This window comes from Cyphomyrmex costatus, unplaced genomic scaffold, assembly GCF_001594065.2.
Source record: "Cyphomyrmex costatus isolate MS0001 unplaced genomic scaffold, Ccosl1.0 scaffold224, whole genome shotgun sequence".
Lineage (NCBI taxonomy): Eukaryota > Metazoa > Arthropoda > Insecta > Hymenoptera > Formicidae > Cyphomyrmex > Cyphomyrmex costatus.
This window is the reverse complement of record NW_017276302.1, coordinates 49,679-69,150: the sequence shown is the minus strand read 5'-3', so window position 1 is coordinate 69,150 and position 19,472 is coordinate 49,679. Positions and strand designations below refer to the sequence as shown.

At 30.0% G+C, this 19,472-nt stretch overlaps 2 protein-coding genes across 5 annotated transcripts in view; one reads left to right on the top strand and one right to left on the bottom strand.

The window, feature by feature from the left end:
- Positions 1–9,590, top strand: part of Cpsf6 (cleavage and polyadenylation specificity factor subunit 6) — a 52,630-nt gene extending 43,040 nt beyond the window's left edge. For all 3 annotated transcript variants that reach the window (XM_018539883.1, XM_018539882.1, XM_018539885.1), the window contains 4 exons: positions 1,650–1,947; positions 4,294–4,558; positions 7,896–7,976; positions 8,600–9,590. In XM_018539883.1, coding sequence (XP_018395385.1) covers positions 1,650–1,947; positions 4,294–4,558; positions 7,896–7,976; positions 8,600–8,756 — 801 coding nt within the window. In that variant the 3' untranslated portion in view covers positions 8,757–9,590. The remainder of the gene's footprint in view (positions 1–1,649; positions 1,948–4,293; positions 4,559–7,895; positions 7,977–8,599) is intronic.
- Positions 1,797–19,472, bottom strand: part of pink (WD40 repeat domain-containing protein pink) — a 24,369-nt gene continuing 6,693 nt past the window's right edge. Inside the window, exon 2 of one of the 2 annotated variants that reach the window (XM_018539887.1) lies at positions 1,797–1,857. In XM_018539887.1, coding sequence (XP_018395389.1) covers positions 1,833–1,857 — 25 coding nt within the window. In that variant the 3' untranslated portion in view covers positions 1,797–1,832. Of the gene's footprint in view, positions 1,858–16,235; positions 16,543–19,472 lie in introns of those variants that run through there. The other variant, XM_018539886.1, reaches the window with a different exon arrangement.

Here is a 19,472-nt window from a genome sequence, read left to right as displayed (position 1 = left end):
TATATATATAATATATATTTTTATTCTAAACAGTAAATGAACAAAATCATATCGTAAAAATGAAAAGTTTAAGCCATGTTGAAAAAAGGATATTCAAAAATTTAAACCTTTTTATCTAATAATAATATATTACCATGAAAAGTGACTGATATATTATTAATTAAAGGTGCCAGTACAAATTGAACATTCGTAATAATAATATATTACCATGAAAAGTAACTGATATATTATTAATTAAAGGTGTCAGTAATTAGTGAACATACATAAAGTGTATGTAACTTTCGACCAATTTTCGAATCGCTTCCGCCTTACGCTGTCCCTTTCACCTCACCGCCCCGCGCGCATATCAAATCTCTCGAGCATCGTGCGGCATTTGGACCGCGCGCGGAGTGGTGAGGTGAGGGGGACAGCGGAAGGCGGAGGCGATTCGAAAATCGGCCGAAAGTTGCATACACTTTATGTATGTTCACTTTGTACTAGCACCTTTAATTAAAAAGGTTTAAATTTTTGAGTATCCTTTTTTGAACATGGCTTGAAATTTTCATTTTTATGATATGATTTTTTTCGGACGTCATTTACGTTTTAGAGTACAAATATATCTCAAATATATATAAAAATAATTTAAAAATATTATATAACGAAAGAGAGTGAAATACGGCGAAAGAGAGGGGTGGTGTTGATGGGTTGTGGGGGAAGGTGGAGGGGCGGGGGAGGAGGTCCGGTGGGTCGAAAATGGTGGAGGTGCGAGTGAAAGGTGAGAGGATGTTAAAAAGTTTTAATATAGCCTTGAATGGACAGAGAAGAAGGAGAAAGAGAAAGAGAAGGAGAAGGAGAAGGAAAAGACGTTTCTTAATTTTTCAAATCGCCACTTTTCGACCGCTTGTATCTCCAGAATGGCTTGACCGATTTTCAATGTTTTAAGCTCAAATTACTCGTGGTGATACCGCTTTTCAGGATATATAATGTCCGATTCAAAATTTTTTATATTTTAGTAGTTATGCACCCCCGGAAAATGGAGTTTGGTGGCTCGGAATAAGAGACTTGTAATGTCTTTTAATTTTTGAACATGGCCGGAGACACTACCGCGTCTTCTGATATATTTGGTTTCTTTTAAATGCTTCAATTATTACGTAGACCAAGAAGAATACTTATCTAATGACTTTATTTTCACTACACAAAACTAAAAAGCTCTTATATCTTTTAATTGACTATCGAGCGGAGACTGGCTTACTCAGCGCAGTAATCTGCATCTCCTCGCTCGTCTGATGCAAGAGTGACGTGTTCGTACACGGCTCGGTTACCGATATATTTAACATTGTCCAACTTGTCCGTATACTCATATAACTCCGCTCTACCCTACTCGCCGCTAAATAAACGGAACCTTCCGATTGACCTAATAACATTTGTATCTCTCTTGATGTATTACATTTTTACAGAATTAAAATTGCGAGTATATTACAGTTATTCAAATAAATTCGATGCTTATGTTATTAATGTTTTGTAAAAATTTAGCATTATGCGCACTGAAGAGAGCAAGATTTTATATGTAGATTCGTAGATCTTTTTATTCCAGAAATATTTATATGCAAATAGATAAAATTTAATACATTTTTTAAATATTGCTTTTATATTGTTCTTGTATTTTATAGGCTCCTTATGGAGCTCCCGGACCTGATCATCGTCCTGAAGGTCCTCCACCACTTACCGAACAAGAATTTGAAGAAATAATGGGCCGTAATCGTACAGTATCATCATCTGCAATCGCGCGAGCGGTATCCGATGCCGCAGCAGGCGAATATGCAAGTGCCATAGAGACTCTGGTAACTGCCATCTCACTCATAAAGCAGTCCAAAGTAGCTGCGGATGACAGATGCAAGATCTTAATTAGTTCTCTTCAAGACACTTTACGTGGTGTTGAGACCAAAAGCTATGGTTCCGGACGTAGAGGTAAGTTCTACATGATATATGCCTCGTATATAATTAATTCTATTGTTGAAAAGTGTTAGAACAGTAGTTTTGAAATTTTCCAGCGTTAAGAAAAGAGAGAGACAAATATAATTCATAGAAATATATATGAGGCATTCCACGCCAAGTGGACCACCCATTTTGCGAAGTTTCATGGATTTCGTTCATATTGCTTGAACTTGAACAGTTTGATGAATAAAGACTCTTTGCCGAATAATATACCTGTAGGCCAACTGGTTGCCGAACTATAGAGCCGTCAATTTTTGGGCTTTCTCGTCGCAGCGCTCTTTTCGCTTGTTATTAGTGGGCATGAAAGGCAAGTTTTGAAACGAAATGTAGACGTTTCCTTATAGAAAATTGAACGCTCTTTCACGTAAAGGTCTCCCTACACGGTCAATAATACTGAGTCAGTATTACTGATCAGTATTACTGACAGTATACATTAGTTTTTATAATCTTGTACGATCAGGTGTTATTGATAATATTTCACTTCAGTTTGACGTGATTTGACGTATATTATTATCTATGGCGTCATGGATCTTAAGGAAAAAGCATGTATTTAAGTCCAAATCATCGTCAGTATTCTACGTCAATCCATTAATATTAACCACATACAATCAATAATATTGTCAATATTCGTCGATACTGACAGTATTACTGACCGTGTACAGAGGCCTTAAGAATACTCTTTTTTCGATCAGACCGGTTTACGACGATGTTTGTCAGTTTTGAAGTTTTCAAAATGGCGGCGCGCCTAAAAGGCCAGTCTCAATTTTCTTTTAATATAGCTCAAAATGTAGCCCCAGGTCTCTACTTTGTTATTCTAAAAGGACTTAATGGGACACGCATTTGTTTGGGAGTAAGAGCTAGGAAAGTGAGGAAAATGAGTGGTGCGGCAGGGGGACGGAGCGACATTGCCTCACTTTCCTAGCTTTTACTCTCAAACTTTTTTTCTTAAGGAAAAAGCATGTATTTAAGTCCAAATCATCGTCAGTATTCTACGTCAATCCATTAATATTAACCACATACAATCAATAATATTGTCAATATTCGTCGATACTGACAGTATTACTGACCGTGTACAGAGGCCTTCGTCGTAAACCGGTCTGATCGAAAAAAGAATATTCTTACGTGAAAGAGCGTTTAATTTTCTATAAGAAACTGTCTATATTTCATCTTCAAAATTACCTTTTATGCCCACTAACGACAAGCGAAAAGAGCGCTGCGACGAGAAAGCCCAAAAATTGGGTGGCCCACTTGGCATGGAATGCCCCATATATATAAACTTTTCTCTTTCTCTCTTTCATGACGCGATACGTGACGAGCTCATTGGAAAAGTATCATAAGATTGATAAATTTCATTACATCGATGTTATAATTTCTATAGAAATCGAGCCATATAAACGTAGTCCATGTTTGTTTAGTTATAAGAATTACATCTACACAAGTACTGATAATTCTGACAATAGTTAATTGTCTTTATTAAATAATTCTCTGAATTGATTCACACGGTGTAATAAGTTTAGAAAGTTCAACAAAGTTCAGATCTAATGTACTTTCCGAACGCACTCAGATCAGCTGGGCGCTGGGCCCCTCGGCCCCTGTCCGATTATATCGCCATCTCTCAGAAAATCGAGCAACTACTGTTGAACGTATTTCTTGGTTGGTTATCGTGTCGAGTCTTAGTTTTGTAAACGAATTTACCATTTTTACAGTTCAATGAAAATATCTTTTTTGGTGCTTTCAATCTCAGTTCTGTAAAGTCAGTGTTGTTTATTCACGTAATACGCCGGGTGGTGTTGAATCATTTAGTCCATACAAGCAGTAAAACTTGTTTATCATGGAAATATGTTTTAAGGAAATATGTTCGTCAGGTGACACATCTACGAGTCGAAAAAATGTAAGTTTTTAATTTTTTTCGATTTTAGCATATAATTCTCAACGCCACTTACTAATTTTGTGTCTATATTAATCCTGTAGAAGGATTTCTCATTTCGTTCAGTCGTTTCGGAGATTTTCATAAGACCGTAAAGTACCCACAATTTCGTAGGACCAGCATCCCCTTAAGGCATTGTAAATTTGTTTTTCAAGAATATTACCAACAGTTGTAATAAAATGTACGACGCTACATAAATCTATTTTGAAATTACTTTTCTTTGTAATTTCTGTATGTAATTGTTCGATTAAAATGCTTTTATTATATATACTCTTTCACATTTTAAAACATTGAATTATAAAAATTTTTTCTTTCTGTAAAAATATGTTATTCTATCTTTGTCTTAAAACTGATTATGTCATCCCCTCTCATAAATAACTTTCAACTTGCAGAGCGTTCACGTTCACGCGATAGAGAACGCAGTCATAGAAGACGACGTGAACGATCCAGGAGTCGGGACCGTGAGTACCGTGAGCGTAGCAGAGATCGTGACCGGGAGCGTGATCGAGAGCGTGATCGTGAAAGAGAAAGAGAGCGTGATAGAGATAGAGAACGTTATTACAGCGAACCATATCCAAGAGAACGTTCACGCAGCCGAGAAAGAGAACGCGAACGTGAGAGAGATCGTGAATATAGAGAGCGAAGCAGGGAAGAAAGGTAAGCCAAATGATCTCATCAGATTACTTTCTTAATTGTGTCTCTAATGCAAATTTTTTGTATAAAAGATAAGAATCTCAAATGTTAGAAAAAAAATGAAATAAACATCTACATTGATGTTAATAAAATATTAATAAATATGGAGATGAGGGGAGCCAACCCTGATGACTTTGACATTGACATATATTGTCAAGGTCATGACCCTGAGAAACTTCCAAGTTTTAGCTATCGCCTGTTATTCGTTAAAAAGTTATTGATAAAGGAAGAAAAATGTTTTTTTCTACAATATATAATAAAATAAAAATTCTCAGCTTTAAAATGAATTTCCTGCTTTAAAAACACAAATTTTCTTTGGAAACGTTATTTTCTCATATAATTTTTGTTTTTATTTAGTAGCACACTTTTCGAGCTGTATAATTGTATTTTTTCACATAGATTTTTCAATTCTATGAAATACTTTACTCAACGTTATTATTAATAGGATACATTTGTTTCACTCATAATACCAAAAAATGCTTCAATTCTTCTTTCAAATAAATAAATCTTTTTAAAAATAAAAATTCAGCGAGATAATATTTATAATGTTTCTCGCGTATTTCGCAATGAGGAATTATACTACGCATATCGCGCCAAAATATCCTTTCGATATTTTGTGTATGACATGCATTTGTAGGATCAACAAAATTTTGTGAATGGTTAACAGTAGCATGAATGTAATTATGCTGATTCAATGATAAATATTCATTCTAACAATCGCGTGAAAAATCGACGCTTCGTATGGAAAGTAGAAATTCAGGTCACTTCGCACAAAAATTCGTCCGCTCCTTGGCAAGAGGGAGAGGAGCAAGGTGAGAGTTGCTTCATGTAGAAGTCGTGCCCCTTTGTAAGGAGGAGGGAGTAAGAGTCGCTTCGCGCGTGTGGAAAGATATATTCCCTTAATCAGTTGACCCATATCTCCTCTGGCTACCCAGAGTTATCTAACTTTTCAGTAAAGCAGGGAAGTAATTATTAACTTTGACTGTTAATAACTTTTTACTAAATAAAAAGAAAAATTATAAGAAAAAATAACGTTTTCAAGAAAAATTTGTGTTTTTAAAGCAGGAAATCTAATTTAAAGTAGAGAAGTTTTAATTGTAGAAAAAAAAATATTTTTTTGTATATTTTTTATCAATAACTTTTTAACGAATAACAGGCGACTGCTAAAACTTGTTAAACTTTCTTAGAGTCGTGACTTTGACAACGTATGTCAAGGTGAAGGTTATCGGAGCTGGCTCCCCTCACCTTCATAATTACCAAAATGTATATTCCATAAGAGATATTATTCAATAAATATACAATAAGTACATAATATTACCATACAACAAAGAAAAACGAAGTTTTCATGTCTTGACATTCATATTTTTCTTCGTGTACAACACATTAGAATTCATATGTAAAATATTTAGAACGAAATTTATATTTGAATTATTAAATTTGCTTCTTTCTGTTTTTACTAGCATTGCCAATGAATTTCCATATTATGTATTGTGACTGAGAATTAAATATTACGAATCTCTCAATATCATATAGTATATAGTAAATATGAAATATTCTGAAAACGTAACAAACGACAGAAGAGATCAATGAAAGAAAGAACGTTAACATGTGATTATTTGTTTATTCATGTTTTGATATATCAGAACGAATAGAAGCGTACTTTTATTTTAGCCATAACATTGTTTCATTTGTCGTCACTTCACAGCTATTTGAATTGTTGCTCAATAATAACAACAAAGCCAATATATTCATCTTATCACTTAATCACAATACGATATTTGCGATAATATGATAGCTGCAATTTACAACTGTTTTGAGTAACATTATCTCTAGACTTGCAAAATCAGGTTAAATGTTATCTCGCAATTTTCTGCTATTGTACATTCTGTCAATAATTCTTTTATGTATAATCATGACCAAGTATTTCTATATAATACATTAATGTATAAGATTTTATTGTATTCCATATTTTTGATAATATACTTTTGAAATGTTCATGGATATTTTCTTCAGAAATGCCAAAAGGTTTGCGGATTATCGCTGTGTCGTGATTCATTGTTGATGTCAACGTTGGTATTTATTAACAATGGCTTACGATATAGTGATAATTCATAAATCCTTTGGCATCTCTAAATTCCGTATTTTTCCTATGTAATAGTTTCTGTATAGGTAATATTTAAATAGTATTTAGTAGTGCATTAAATAATGCATTAGATAATAAGAATTAATATTTTTATTTTGTAAGTTAATTACATTATATATCAAGAATTATTTGCAGCATTATTTACCGTTTACTATTAAAATATATTATGAAGTATAGGACGACATTATGAATATAATGTTTGTGAAAAAGTAAAAATTAAACAATTTTATTCAAGTAAAACACTAATATTATATTTTCATTCATTGTGTATTATTTTTATATTATTGTATATTATATTAGAGAATAGCATCTTTATGGTAGTATTATACCTCAGGTATATTCATGTAAAAATTAAACATAATAAAATAATAATGACTCCTAAAAAAACATTCCGTGTAAGACACAATAATACATTAACAGAATATAAAATTTAAGCACTTTCTTAATTTGTTTATAACTTACAATTTTTTTTATGTAAATTTACGTTGTGTGAAAAAAGATTATATTCTCTTTTTTATTATTTTATATATGGAAGTTAACTGTAACTTTTAAAAGAACCCGTAGGACAAACCACGTACACGGTTGAGTGTAAGATTCAGTTACACGTGGCTACATATAATTTTTTATATTTCATTATCTCACTATACTTTATAATATAAGAATTATTCAGTGAACAAGCGACAAAGAATACTAACTATTGAATAAAATATAGCGCTTATTAGCATAAAATATGCAATGCGTAATACAATGTACTATTTGATTCTTATTGCACATTCTACTTTTTTGTGTTTTTTTTATCATGATACCAGAGGTTAAATCATAATGTTTTGTTCTGAATCTTTGATATTGAATTCTTGAATCTTTGATATTAATTAGTTTTTTTTACTAATTTAGATATGTGTATCTTAAATATTTATCTTATAAATTATCATTTTAGATTAAATAATTACGATTTTGTATATTGTGACGTTTTGTATTTGTGTGATATATCGTATAATTTATATTTATAAAATAGAATAAGTCTCGCAAAATGTCTTTCGCGTATCGAAACGATAATAATCTAAATTATCGTATCTCTTAGGCTAATTTTGACTTTAATAAAATGTACTAGCCTGGTATAATAGTACATAAACCGTCATAACAGAATATCCATTTTAGTACAACACGCCAATCAGCCAGGCCAAGAGTAAAAGAAGAGCCGCCAGAGACGGCACCCGTCTCATCTTCCAAGGCGACTAGGTAAATTAACTTTTTCCATTATAGCGAATGCATATAGATCTAAACAAATAAATGAGGAAATACAATAATAGGAAGCGCTACATGTTCATTGTGCAGGCCAATAAATTCATGTCCTTTATATTTATTTTTCATTTTGAACATTAAGCTATCAAGGAGAAAAAAATATATATGTAGCATAATAAAATAAAAAAAGCTTTAATAATTATTAAAATAGTGGAAAAGATAAAAGTTGTTCTCCGATATAAAATGGAATTTTTATATATATTACTGGATTTAATAAGACAAAAATTATATAGAAAGAAGCATGTTATGTTCAGGTATTTACTTTACATTACATTAGGTATTTACTGTTGTAAAAATTATGAAGTTATGTATTTCGTTAATTGCATAATCATATCTTTATATTTATTGCGTGCCAACTTATTTCTGTTTATACGCTTTTATGCATAAAATATATCAGAATTATTAAATATAATAGAATTAAAGAGACAAAGATGTAACGGTTTATATTTGTATTTATGAATAACATGAAGTTAAGATTGTAGTAAAGTAGATTCATAGATGTAACGAAATATGCAAAGTAGCATTAAAGTAAGCATAATTGATTGACGTAACTTGTGTAGGTATTATGACGATCGCTACAGAGAACGCGAGCGAGAGCGAGAACGAGAATCAAGCCGAAGACCATCTGAGCGGGAACGAGAACCAGAACGGGAACGTGAACGAGAACGAGATCGTCGAGATGAACGTGGAGACTCCTCACATCGCTCAAGACACTAAAAAAAAAGCACTGAAAACAATGCAAGAAAGACATGTTGATGACATAGGATCCATGATGAAGCAGTAAATGTGACAACACATACTGTTCAATCTTCGTCTTTTAATCCTTGATGTAAAAGTATATTACGTGGCTTATAATGCACGAACATTTGAGACATCCAAAGATTATTGATGATTATTAAATAGCACATTTAAGAGTTATATTGAGAAACATTTTAGGGACACACACGGTAAAAGGGTATTTTCGAGATTTGTTTAACGAAATTCTGTGCTAGATTGATGCGAAAGTTCAGTAGAATTAACGTTTCACATAGAATTCTAAACATTCTTGTCTTCTTTCGAGATAGCCGAAACTAAACTCAATATAGAATTGCTGTGAAATCTCTTCATTAATCGCGGAGTCTTTTGTCTTACATACATATGTATTAATATAATAATGCACTACGTGTATACACGTATACATATATCCATGTAACTGTGTTATGATTAAGGAAATATACATTTAGTCTGAGAGTGAATTTCTAAACGAATAGTTATCGCGTATGTTAAGAGTCGAGGGAAGATAAGAAGGAAAAAAATAATATCTTTGGGATCGTCCAAGATCATAATTTGCAGTGACAAGAAACAAGATGTAACAAAGGCAAGAGTATTTCTTAGAGAAAAGGAAGAATGAAGATATTTCACGTGAAAATCATCAGCCTTCTGCACTCCGTATCGACCTCCTATTATATAGTCTGGAGGCGAGAGCCATTATTTGAAGAAGAAGCCTTCTGCACGGACGATTCAAGATTGTATCTTAACGTAATATATATATACGCTTTCAAAAAATATAAATGCTAAACATGTCTTTATTTTATTCATCTGTACACACAAATTCCTGATAACAAAAAAAAGAGATCTGTTTTTATTTTTATGATTTTATGAAGTTCCCGAGTTCACGAGTTTCTCGAAAAGATAGATCCTTATATCTAAATACATATGTATTTTCTGACGTATATCATCTATGAGACTCGTAAAAATTTTTCACTTGATCTTAATATTATAAGAAACTTGCACATTCGAGAGAGTTAATGAAAACATTTTATTTTTATATATTTATATATATTTATATACGTATGATGTGATGATAAAGATCGAGGAGTGTTATGAGAAAATAAACATCACTTAAATAAAATATACGAATAACTCTTATTGTTCATTAAAGTAATTTCTCCAGAAACAAGACTATAATATAACATTCGTACAACTTGCGGAAATTATGAAACGTCATTTTTGAATATCGTTTTAAGTATTGATGTCACATTCTGATTTGAAACGTGTGCAGCAATTTTTGAGTTAGCGTTGCATTACCATTTTGAATTATTATTCTTTCTGATTTTGTCTTTGCAAACTTCTTTTTCTTTCCTGAACTAAAAGAAATGATAAAAGAGATCAATTTATAAACATTTTTTGGCGGGATGATTTTGAAAAATAATAAAGATATGCTTGTGACAATTAAACAAGCAGTGTGCGCACCCCTCATATGCTTGCGCACATGAGGGATGTATTGATACAGGAGTTGCCCTAAACTAAGAATGAGAAGAAGAATAAAGATCATTTGTAATTAATTAAATGGTGTTTATTTTCTTATAACATTCATTGAACTTTATTGCTATCTCACATATGTTATATTGTGTATACATATATATATATCTCTCTCAAAATGAAATAAATTTGAATTAATTATTCGAATATATATAATATATAACTATATTATTAATTAATTAATATATAATTCGCTTTTTAAAGAAATGAAAATATTAAGAACATAATAGGTTTTATCATAAGAATCTAGGAATAAACATGCTATTCATGTTTATGAACTATATAGATTGTCGTTGCATATATCTTAAAAATTTGCAGCTCAATTTACTATTATTAATAATAATAGATTATAAAAAACATATTACAAAAATATTGATATTATTTTATATCAATAATATCTTCATGTATATAAAAAATTCATATAAATTTTATAGAAGAGATTTTGGAAATTGTCTTACGAAATATATAATGTAATTATTTCTATACAAAATTAACAAACTCTTAATTTTTTATATTGTAAATTGTAAGATAAAAAATAAAAATACATAGAAAAAAAATACATATATATATATATATATATATATATATATATATAAAAGTTGATATACAAGATATAATATTAATAGCCAAATTGTTCACTTAATATTACATGTCAGCGCCGATCTATGTCGTATTGATATATCGATATATCGAATGTATTATAAATTGTATATTTTTTATTTTTATAAACAAGTCGTGTGAACAATTTGACTATAAATATAATTTTTTAGTTTGTTCTGTAATATATTAATATATTTTGCTTAATACAATCAATCTTAAATTAAAATTTTCAACAAAATAATTTGTTTGCAAACTGTTGGCATTTATCCATGTTTAAACTTATGCATTTGATTTTTTAAAATGATATATTAACATTTATATATTCGTGAATTTATTAAATAAACTAAAGTTTGAATAAAATTTTGCTAAATTGACGTAATACTGTATCCTAAAAATAAAAATGAGAATAATAAGAATAGAAAAAAACATAAATTTTTTATAAAATGTTTTTATCTATTTATAAATTTACATATATACTTTTTGAAAACAAAGGGTATTTTTTAATTTTACGCTCAACTAGCTTTAATATATGTAATTTTACAGGATCGACTTTCACTTATTTCTTTCTCTTTTATGAATATAAGAAATAAATTTTAAGAAAAAAATATATACGTATATTTTCAACAATATGATGTCGCGCAAACATTCCTGCTATAAATTAAGAAAATCATGAATTATTTCCATGTAATCTTGATAAATTCACAACTTTGTTAAAATTCCTTATTAATTGACGATAATATATGTTTAATGCATTATGATTTAGAATCCACTGATACTTTAAAAAAATCTTTTAAGATGAATTTCTACACGATTTATACATATTTAATGTTTTAATTTTATTTATGTCAAAGTTTAATACTCAAGGAATTAATCTTTTAACTATTTCATATGTACCTAGGTAGCCAAACCTATCAAGAATATAGTATACATATATGCGTGTATATGTGTGTATGCGTGCGTGTGTGTATGCGTGCGTGCGTGTGTGTGTGTGTGTGTGTGTGTGTGTGTGTGTGTGTGTGTGTGTGTGTGTATACATACATATAAGTCTTTTTCTAAGCTGAATTGATGTTTTGGAACCTAAAGTATAATAAAATAAGTGTATGTCTAATTGTCTAATATATAGCCAAAGTAAGTTAGTGCAGTACAGTGTAGAAAAAAATAAAAAACAGGCAGCCATATATATTGCAAAATATGTTAGTACTTATATATATATATGTATATATATATATTTTTTAATTTAGTTTCTATCATTAAAACTTGTTTTAAGCTATAACAGAAATGCAGCAGGTATAAAGCATACTTTTTTCATTATATCATAACGCAGGGTCTGCTCGTTTTCTGCTTTGGATATTAGAGAAATAACAGAATGTGTTCGGCTGTTGGAGTATTATTATATATTATTATTAATATATAATACTAGAACTTTTTAGCAACAGCTGAACATATTCTGTTATTTCTCTAATATCCAAAGCAAAAAACGAGCAGACCCTGCGTTATGATACGATGATATAAAAAAGTATGCTTCATTTCTGCTGTATTTCTGTTATAGCTAACAAGTTTTCATGATAGAAACCAAATTTAAAAAGAATATAGCGAATACAAACGAATTTTAGTAACTGCAGACATATTGTTAGCATTATTTGGCTGTACATTGTTAAATTTATAGCGTCCAATTTAACTTAAGTTGCTACTGCTCCTACTCAATATATTATTTTATACTAAAATAATGATTACATTTGATGCTATACAGAATAAAATTGATACAGTATCAACTTTAACTTTCGTTTTAGTATGAAATAACATATATTTAATAGCTGGAGCAATAGTGATAGCTGGAGCAACTTAAATTAAATTTGACGCTATAGATTTTAACAATGTATTGGTGTGTGTACGTACATGCGTGCGCGTGCACACGTACAGGGTATCCTAGTTTAATTGTTCCAATATCTCCGAAAATATGGCAGAAAAAAATTTCAGACAAAAGTTGTAAGGTTCGAAGGTGGATCATAAGAGGGTACCATTGGTTTGACCTTAGGTAGCGTAGCCAAGGTCGGGTCAAAGTCACTTCGAATGTTTTAAATAGGAAAAAAAACTTTTATTACATATTCTTGTAGCTTTATCTCGAGAGCTTTTCAAAATAATATAATAAAACATTTTTTATTATTTAATCATTTTGGCATATTACTTAAATATTACTAAAGCAGAATATTGCTTAGTATTTTTCTTGATTGAACCATTCGAGAATGGCATATTGTGATAAATTAGTATTGAATTTGAAGTGCGAACTCTTGAATGAAATTTCATTGCCTTCAAATTCATTTGAAAATATTTTCATTGCACGCACGCGTAGTATTTTTATTAATAAAAAATATAAAGCCATTCTTACAGCAGTGTTATTACAGGGTACTTTAATAATATAGTATTATCTTAAAAAAAAAAAACACATAATGACATGTCTTACAAATGGAAATATCTTTCGAAACCGCGCACAATATATTCATATTATAGAATCGTTCTGTCTAAAAGACTTAATATATACAAACGTTACCATAAAAGTACTAGTAGTTTCAGTAGTATATACATTACTAATAAATTGTATAAATTATTAATAGCTTCACATTAATTAAAATTCTAGTATTGATGTTTTGTGCATGGTTTCGTACGATCACAAGTATAATCGTCTGTATAATTTACATCTATGTATATTTATCAGTTTCTACTCTCAAACTTTGTTTGCTAAGTGCACATTACCTCGAAAGAAAATGAGCTGTTTATTTAAACTCAAAAACCGCAACCATTCCGCCGACATACTATAAGTTACTATTGCGATTATTTGTCATACCTTTGATTTCACATAGTATTTTATTTGCGTAATAGAATAGTCGCTCTCGTTTGAAAACGACGCGAATGAAATTTTCCTGGAAGCGATATGTATGGACGTAATGGGTAAGTGCAACAACCGAATGAAACTTAATGTTTAATTATATTTAATTTTAATTTTAAGTAGATTATTTTTGCGTACAAAAAAATACGAATATGCATTTTTCTCGTGAAAAATAGACACTTTCATTTATCTTTATGATTTTCATTCAGTCTGTGTAAAGAAAAAGAAGAAGAGAGATATTAGTCGTATTTGTAAACAGTTTGATGTAAAACATAATTTGCTATTTTACAAACTACATTAACGTGTTGTCCTCTGTGCATGTATTACTAAAATTCTGTCAAATATTACTGTTATCTTTTTATTTTATTCGTAATCTTATTGTATACACAAATTGTTAAAATAATTTAATATAATATTGAAGGCAAACAAAACATTTGCACAGTGGAGAACAATAATGTTAACTATCTTATATAAAGTGTTTTATATAATTTGATATCGCAATAATTGCCTATTAGTAAGATTATTAGGAGAAAAATGTATCAACAATATTATAAGTTCCTCTCAGAAGATCTGTAATTCACATCAGATTTCAGAATAACGTTTTATATATGATTTGTTTATTATTTATGATACTATTTATGTATTTTGAAATATATTTTAACATATCATATATTTTATGTTTGTGTATGTATGCGTGTTATTCTTTAAATATTTTTCGTGTATTATATGAAAGATAATATAATTTATAAATAAAACGGCATCCTGAATTCTGATGTAAGTTATGGATTATCTAAAATGGGCTTTATTAGAAATATTTGTTAATGTTTTTTCTATCATTACTCAAAGCATAGTTCTTTATTTTATGAAAATTTCAGTATTTGATTAATGTTAAAAACGTTAAGCGTTGCGAGTCTACAAGACTGGAAGCATAAAACCAACAAACTGTCTATCCGAAAATAAATTTTCTGTGCTTCCAATTATATTATAAAATTTGTACGAAAAAACACAAGAAACAGTGATATGATGTTAATGTGCGATTTATTATAATGAAGTATTTTATTCGAATTGTGCAAAGATAAACACTTACATTTAATGCAAGTTTGGCAAGATATAGCACTTTTATAAAATTTATTAAAAAAGGAAATGAAACGTCCGTTTATGAATAGCTTAGTAACTTAATATTTTGTTACTCAGTAACTTAATATTTTGCTCAAAAATTTATAATATTCAAACTGTATTATACCATAGCTAAATATTCTGTATACAGATAATTGTAGAAAATTTTAAAATTTAATATTTGTATCTGTTAACTTTTTTATACTTTTTTAAATATTCATATAGAAAATATATAGATAACTTTCGTAAAGAGCTAGATATAACAAAGATTATCTAGTCACATTATATAGAAAATCGCAAAGTAAAATTTTATACATTTAATGTTATTTGAACTGTGATACACTGATATACATTTGTGAGTTTTTTATTAGTAAATATTTTTTGAACTTAACAATTCTCATAAAATTTTTATTCTCACAAAAAATGGTCGGTGCTATACATTACGATTACATAACGTGTTTATAAAAATAATGATAGAATAGTCCAGATTTGTATAAACGATTTTTATATAGATTTATTTATAAGGATACACGTACAATCGATATTTAAGTATTTGCACAGAGATGTTGTGAGTTTACAAATCTAATACTGTGAAAGTATGTACAGCATGTATTACGATAATGTCAACATGTGCATTATGTTAAATCTCAATTTTTCATGTATCTTATCTCAAATCTAGATTTTGAGTTTTTACTTTCCTAAAGAATAGTTTGCAAAATCATAATAAAAATTAAAAATTCCAAATATGTGTAATAGTCACGTACGAAGTTACATTTACACGTTATATGCGTGTAATTATAGTGTGTATTTACAGTCAAATAAGGTAAGTGATAAGATGAATAATGTAAATCTAAATATACATTTAGCCTTTCCCTGATTTCTTCTAAAAAGAAAAACTTAATAAGCGCGCGGCGTGCGAGAATATTTTATTTACTATACACGCATGTCTAAAATTTTGTGTACATGAGAACCTATAATGAATTATTGCCGTTGTGATTAATGATAGAGCATTATAATTATCTTATAATGACCTTATAAAAGAGATACATTTTGATAATGAACAAAAGTAGTAAATTTGAAAAATGTATGCTCTATAGAGATGATACGATAATGACTGTATTACATAGCGATTTTGTTCTACCTTCTAATTTATGATGTTCTTCTGTATTGTCCAACTTGCAACTGTGATAACGAATGTACTGAGATAATAAATTCAAATATTTGCGATGATAGAAAAAGATCTTTATTAGATAGGTAATAAATAATAAATTCAAGTACATCCGAAGAGAGCTTTATTTTAAGAGAAATGTATGTACTATACATGTAACTTTTTCATTTAATTCTTATTTACTGATGAAGATTACATCTGGTGAGCTTTCTCTCTATCATACAATTTACGTGATATGCATGGCCGCAACGAAAGATCGCGATTCCATTGTTACCTAGTAAAACTGGCGTTTGCAAAGACAACGTACAACCTGGGCACGTTAATGATTTAATCTGATGGCGCATACCCCAATGATGAGCACCTGTTCCAAACACATTTTTATTTATCGATCGTCTTAAATCTTTCTCGAGAACTTTCGATAATTGATCCCGTATCTGTGACAATGAAAATAATATTAATAACTAATCATTTAATGATTGTTCTTAAAAAATATTGTTCGTCTTAAAAAAATTTCTATCTCTATATTCACATTCTGGGTATCAATCATGTAATTTCTTTCTCTAGAACGGACACGTAAAAAAAATTTTTATTTATGTACAAAAAATCAATATTCAATTCTAAACACCGTTAATGTAACAACAAACTAATACGAATACGAAGCCTATAACAGTTTAGCTTGGATCTTAGTTGCTTATATATAATTTTGCGTGAATTTACATACTGATGTATTTAAATTTTTCTAAACTGCGCGCCGAACAATTGTCGATCTTGAAACGCAACTCTAACAAACTACCACAGTACTATCACAAATTAAATTGATTTAATTTAAAATTGATTTGATGAACAATTTAATAATTAACTGATGCTCTTTTGGCATCTTATATCGATGTTAAACTGTATATTAAAATCTGAAAATAATAAATCTTATTGCGAAAAATATTACCTCAGTCGGGAGTCAAATCCGGATCGCTTACTTTACGCGCAAGTATCCTAGCCAATTAGACTACCGAGACCTTAGTAATATTCCTCGCAATAACTGGTATATGTGAAGTGACGAACGTTTTCTTTCAGACACGTAAATAAACAATATTCAATTTTAAAGACCGTTAATGTAACATAATACGAATACGAAGCCTATAACAGTCTAGCTTGGATCTTAGTTGCTTATATATAATTTCGCGTGAATTTATATACTGATATAAAAAAATATCACTGTCTACCGTACAGAAAAAGTTTGACATGATTGACCCCTTTGAGAAAAAAAGAAAGATCTTTAAATTACAGAATTATATAACTTTACTGTTTTAATTATTAATTATTTCTTACAGAGTTTAATTGTGTAGAGATCTTGCTTAATTCCTTTTTTTTTTAAATTATTTGATTAAAAAGGTCAATGGAATTATTAGCGCGTTTTTTATTAGTAATTTTTTTGTAACAAAATAATTTTGAAGAAAGAAAATTAAGATAATTAAATCTTGATTTTGATTCAAGGTCCAATGGTTTGATCCAATGATTAAATCAAGTAATTATCAACAACCGAACAGGTTAATAATGTATAAATTCATATATTTAAAAAACTAATTGATTACAAACGTTTCAAACCCCTCCATTTGGGTCCTCTTCAGTGTATGATTAAATGTAATGTTAATTAAATTAAATGTGTATACAAGTTTTTAGTCTCAAATCGTTATATTATAATTTACTCTAAATGTCGTCTGTCGTATTTAATAAGATACTCAAAAAATATTTAATATTATCTACAAATTAAACTTAATATATCTCCCAGGTCAAAAACTAATTGAGCTATACTAGTTGTTAGAAATATAACGACACCTTTTATCTCCTTATGTGGAGCATAGGACGTCTATAGACCTCTTTTGTCCGAGGCCTATATTCGTTTCTCGAATCAGATAGTTTTTCTGATTTGTGGGTGATTAGTCCACAGAATCCTACCTCAGTTAGATATTAGAGACAAATATCTACTGATATACTACTGATGTATAGGACCTACAGTTTTTAACGCCGAATCCGAACGGCGCTGATGATCATAGATCTTTTGATCACCAGGTGGAGCCATTTTTTGGCTCATTAAACGCGAAAAATCATCGCGTTTGGGCGCACGTGGGATTGAACTCGGGTCTACAAATCGCGAGTCAATCGCACAGAGCGGTGAGCCACTCGACGCCACAGTTGTTAGAAATATATATAAATTTATTATTAATAATTACATCGGTATATACGGAAAAGTTTCTACTTCACAGAGTCCTCAACAATCGCAACCGAATTCTTAAAAATTAATTAATTTTTTAAAAATATTTTCTTATTTTTTTATTTTTTTTTTGTATATTACGAAGAATATCACAAGTCGGCGTTTCGTCCCAGCCTCCACTATTAGACTCATCAGTAAGGTAACGTAGTGGAAGCCTACCTTAGACGCCAGTGTAAATTATTAAATCAAGACTCTACATAAAGCAATATATGTATATTTCAACAATTTCGAGAATTTCGCGAATATCAATAAACATTTGATAGCGAGTCGACGTAGTAATACTCTTCGCAATATTTATGTAGTATATATAATCACTATACAAAAAAAAATATATAAAAAAAAAGTTAATTAATTTTTAAGAATTCGGTTGCGATTGTTGAGGACTCTGTGAAGTCGAAACTTTTCCGTATATACCGATGTAATTATTAATAATAAATTTATATATATTTCTAACAACTAGTATAGCTCAATTAGTGGTAAATCTTCGGAATAGGGGAAACAGCTCCGATCTTCTTGACCTTGACATATGTTGTCAAGGTCATGACCCTGAGTAACTTTGCCTTAACAACTAGCCGTCGCTCGCCCTTCGTTAAAAAGATATTAACAAAAAAAGTTTCAAAAAATAACGTACCATTATACTGCTGTATATAATAAAAAAAACATTACTAAATGACAATAATGTTAAATAAACGTTGAATATCTATGGAGAATTATGTTACGATTCTAACGGATACAAATTACTCATTATTTCAAATAATCGTTCAATACGTTTGTCAAAAGTATACAGTCTTTTGAACAAAAATTCAGCTATGTAATGTTCATAATTGTACTCTCTTGTACCAAAACGTGGAATATTAGCACGTAAATCCCAGGGGAACACGACTTCTACGATTGTACTGTTGCTATGATAGTACTGTCGGAGCAGACCTCTGACGACGGTGTGGGTGCGGGGGGGGTGGCCGGAGGCCGAAGGCCACCCCCTTGTACCCGCCCGTGTGTGTGTGTGTGTGTGCGTGTGTGTATTCCACTCGTTATATAACGATTATGAGTCTATTACTTGATGTTTTACACACACACACACACACACACACACAC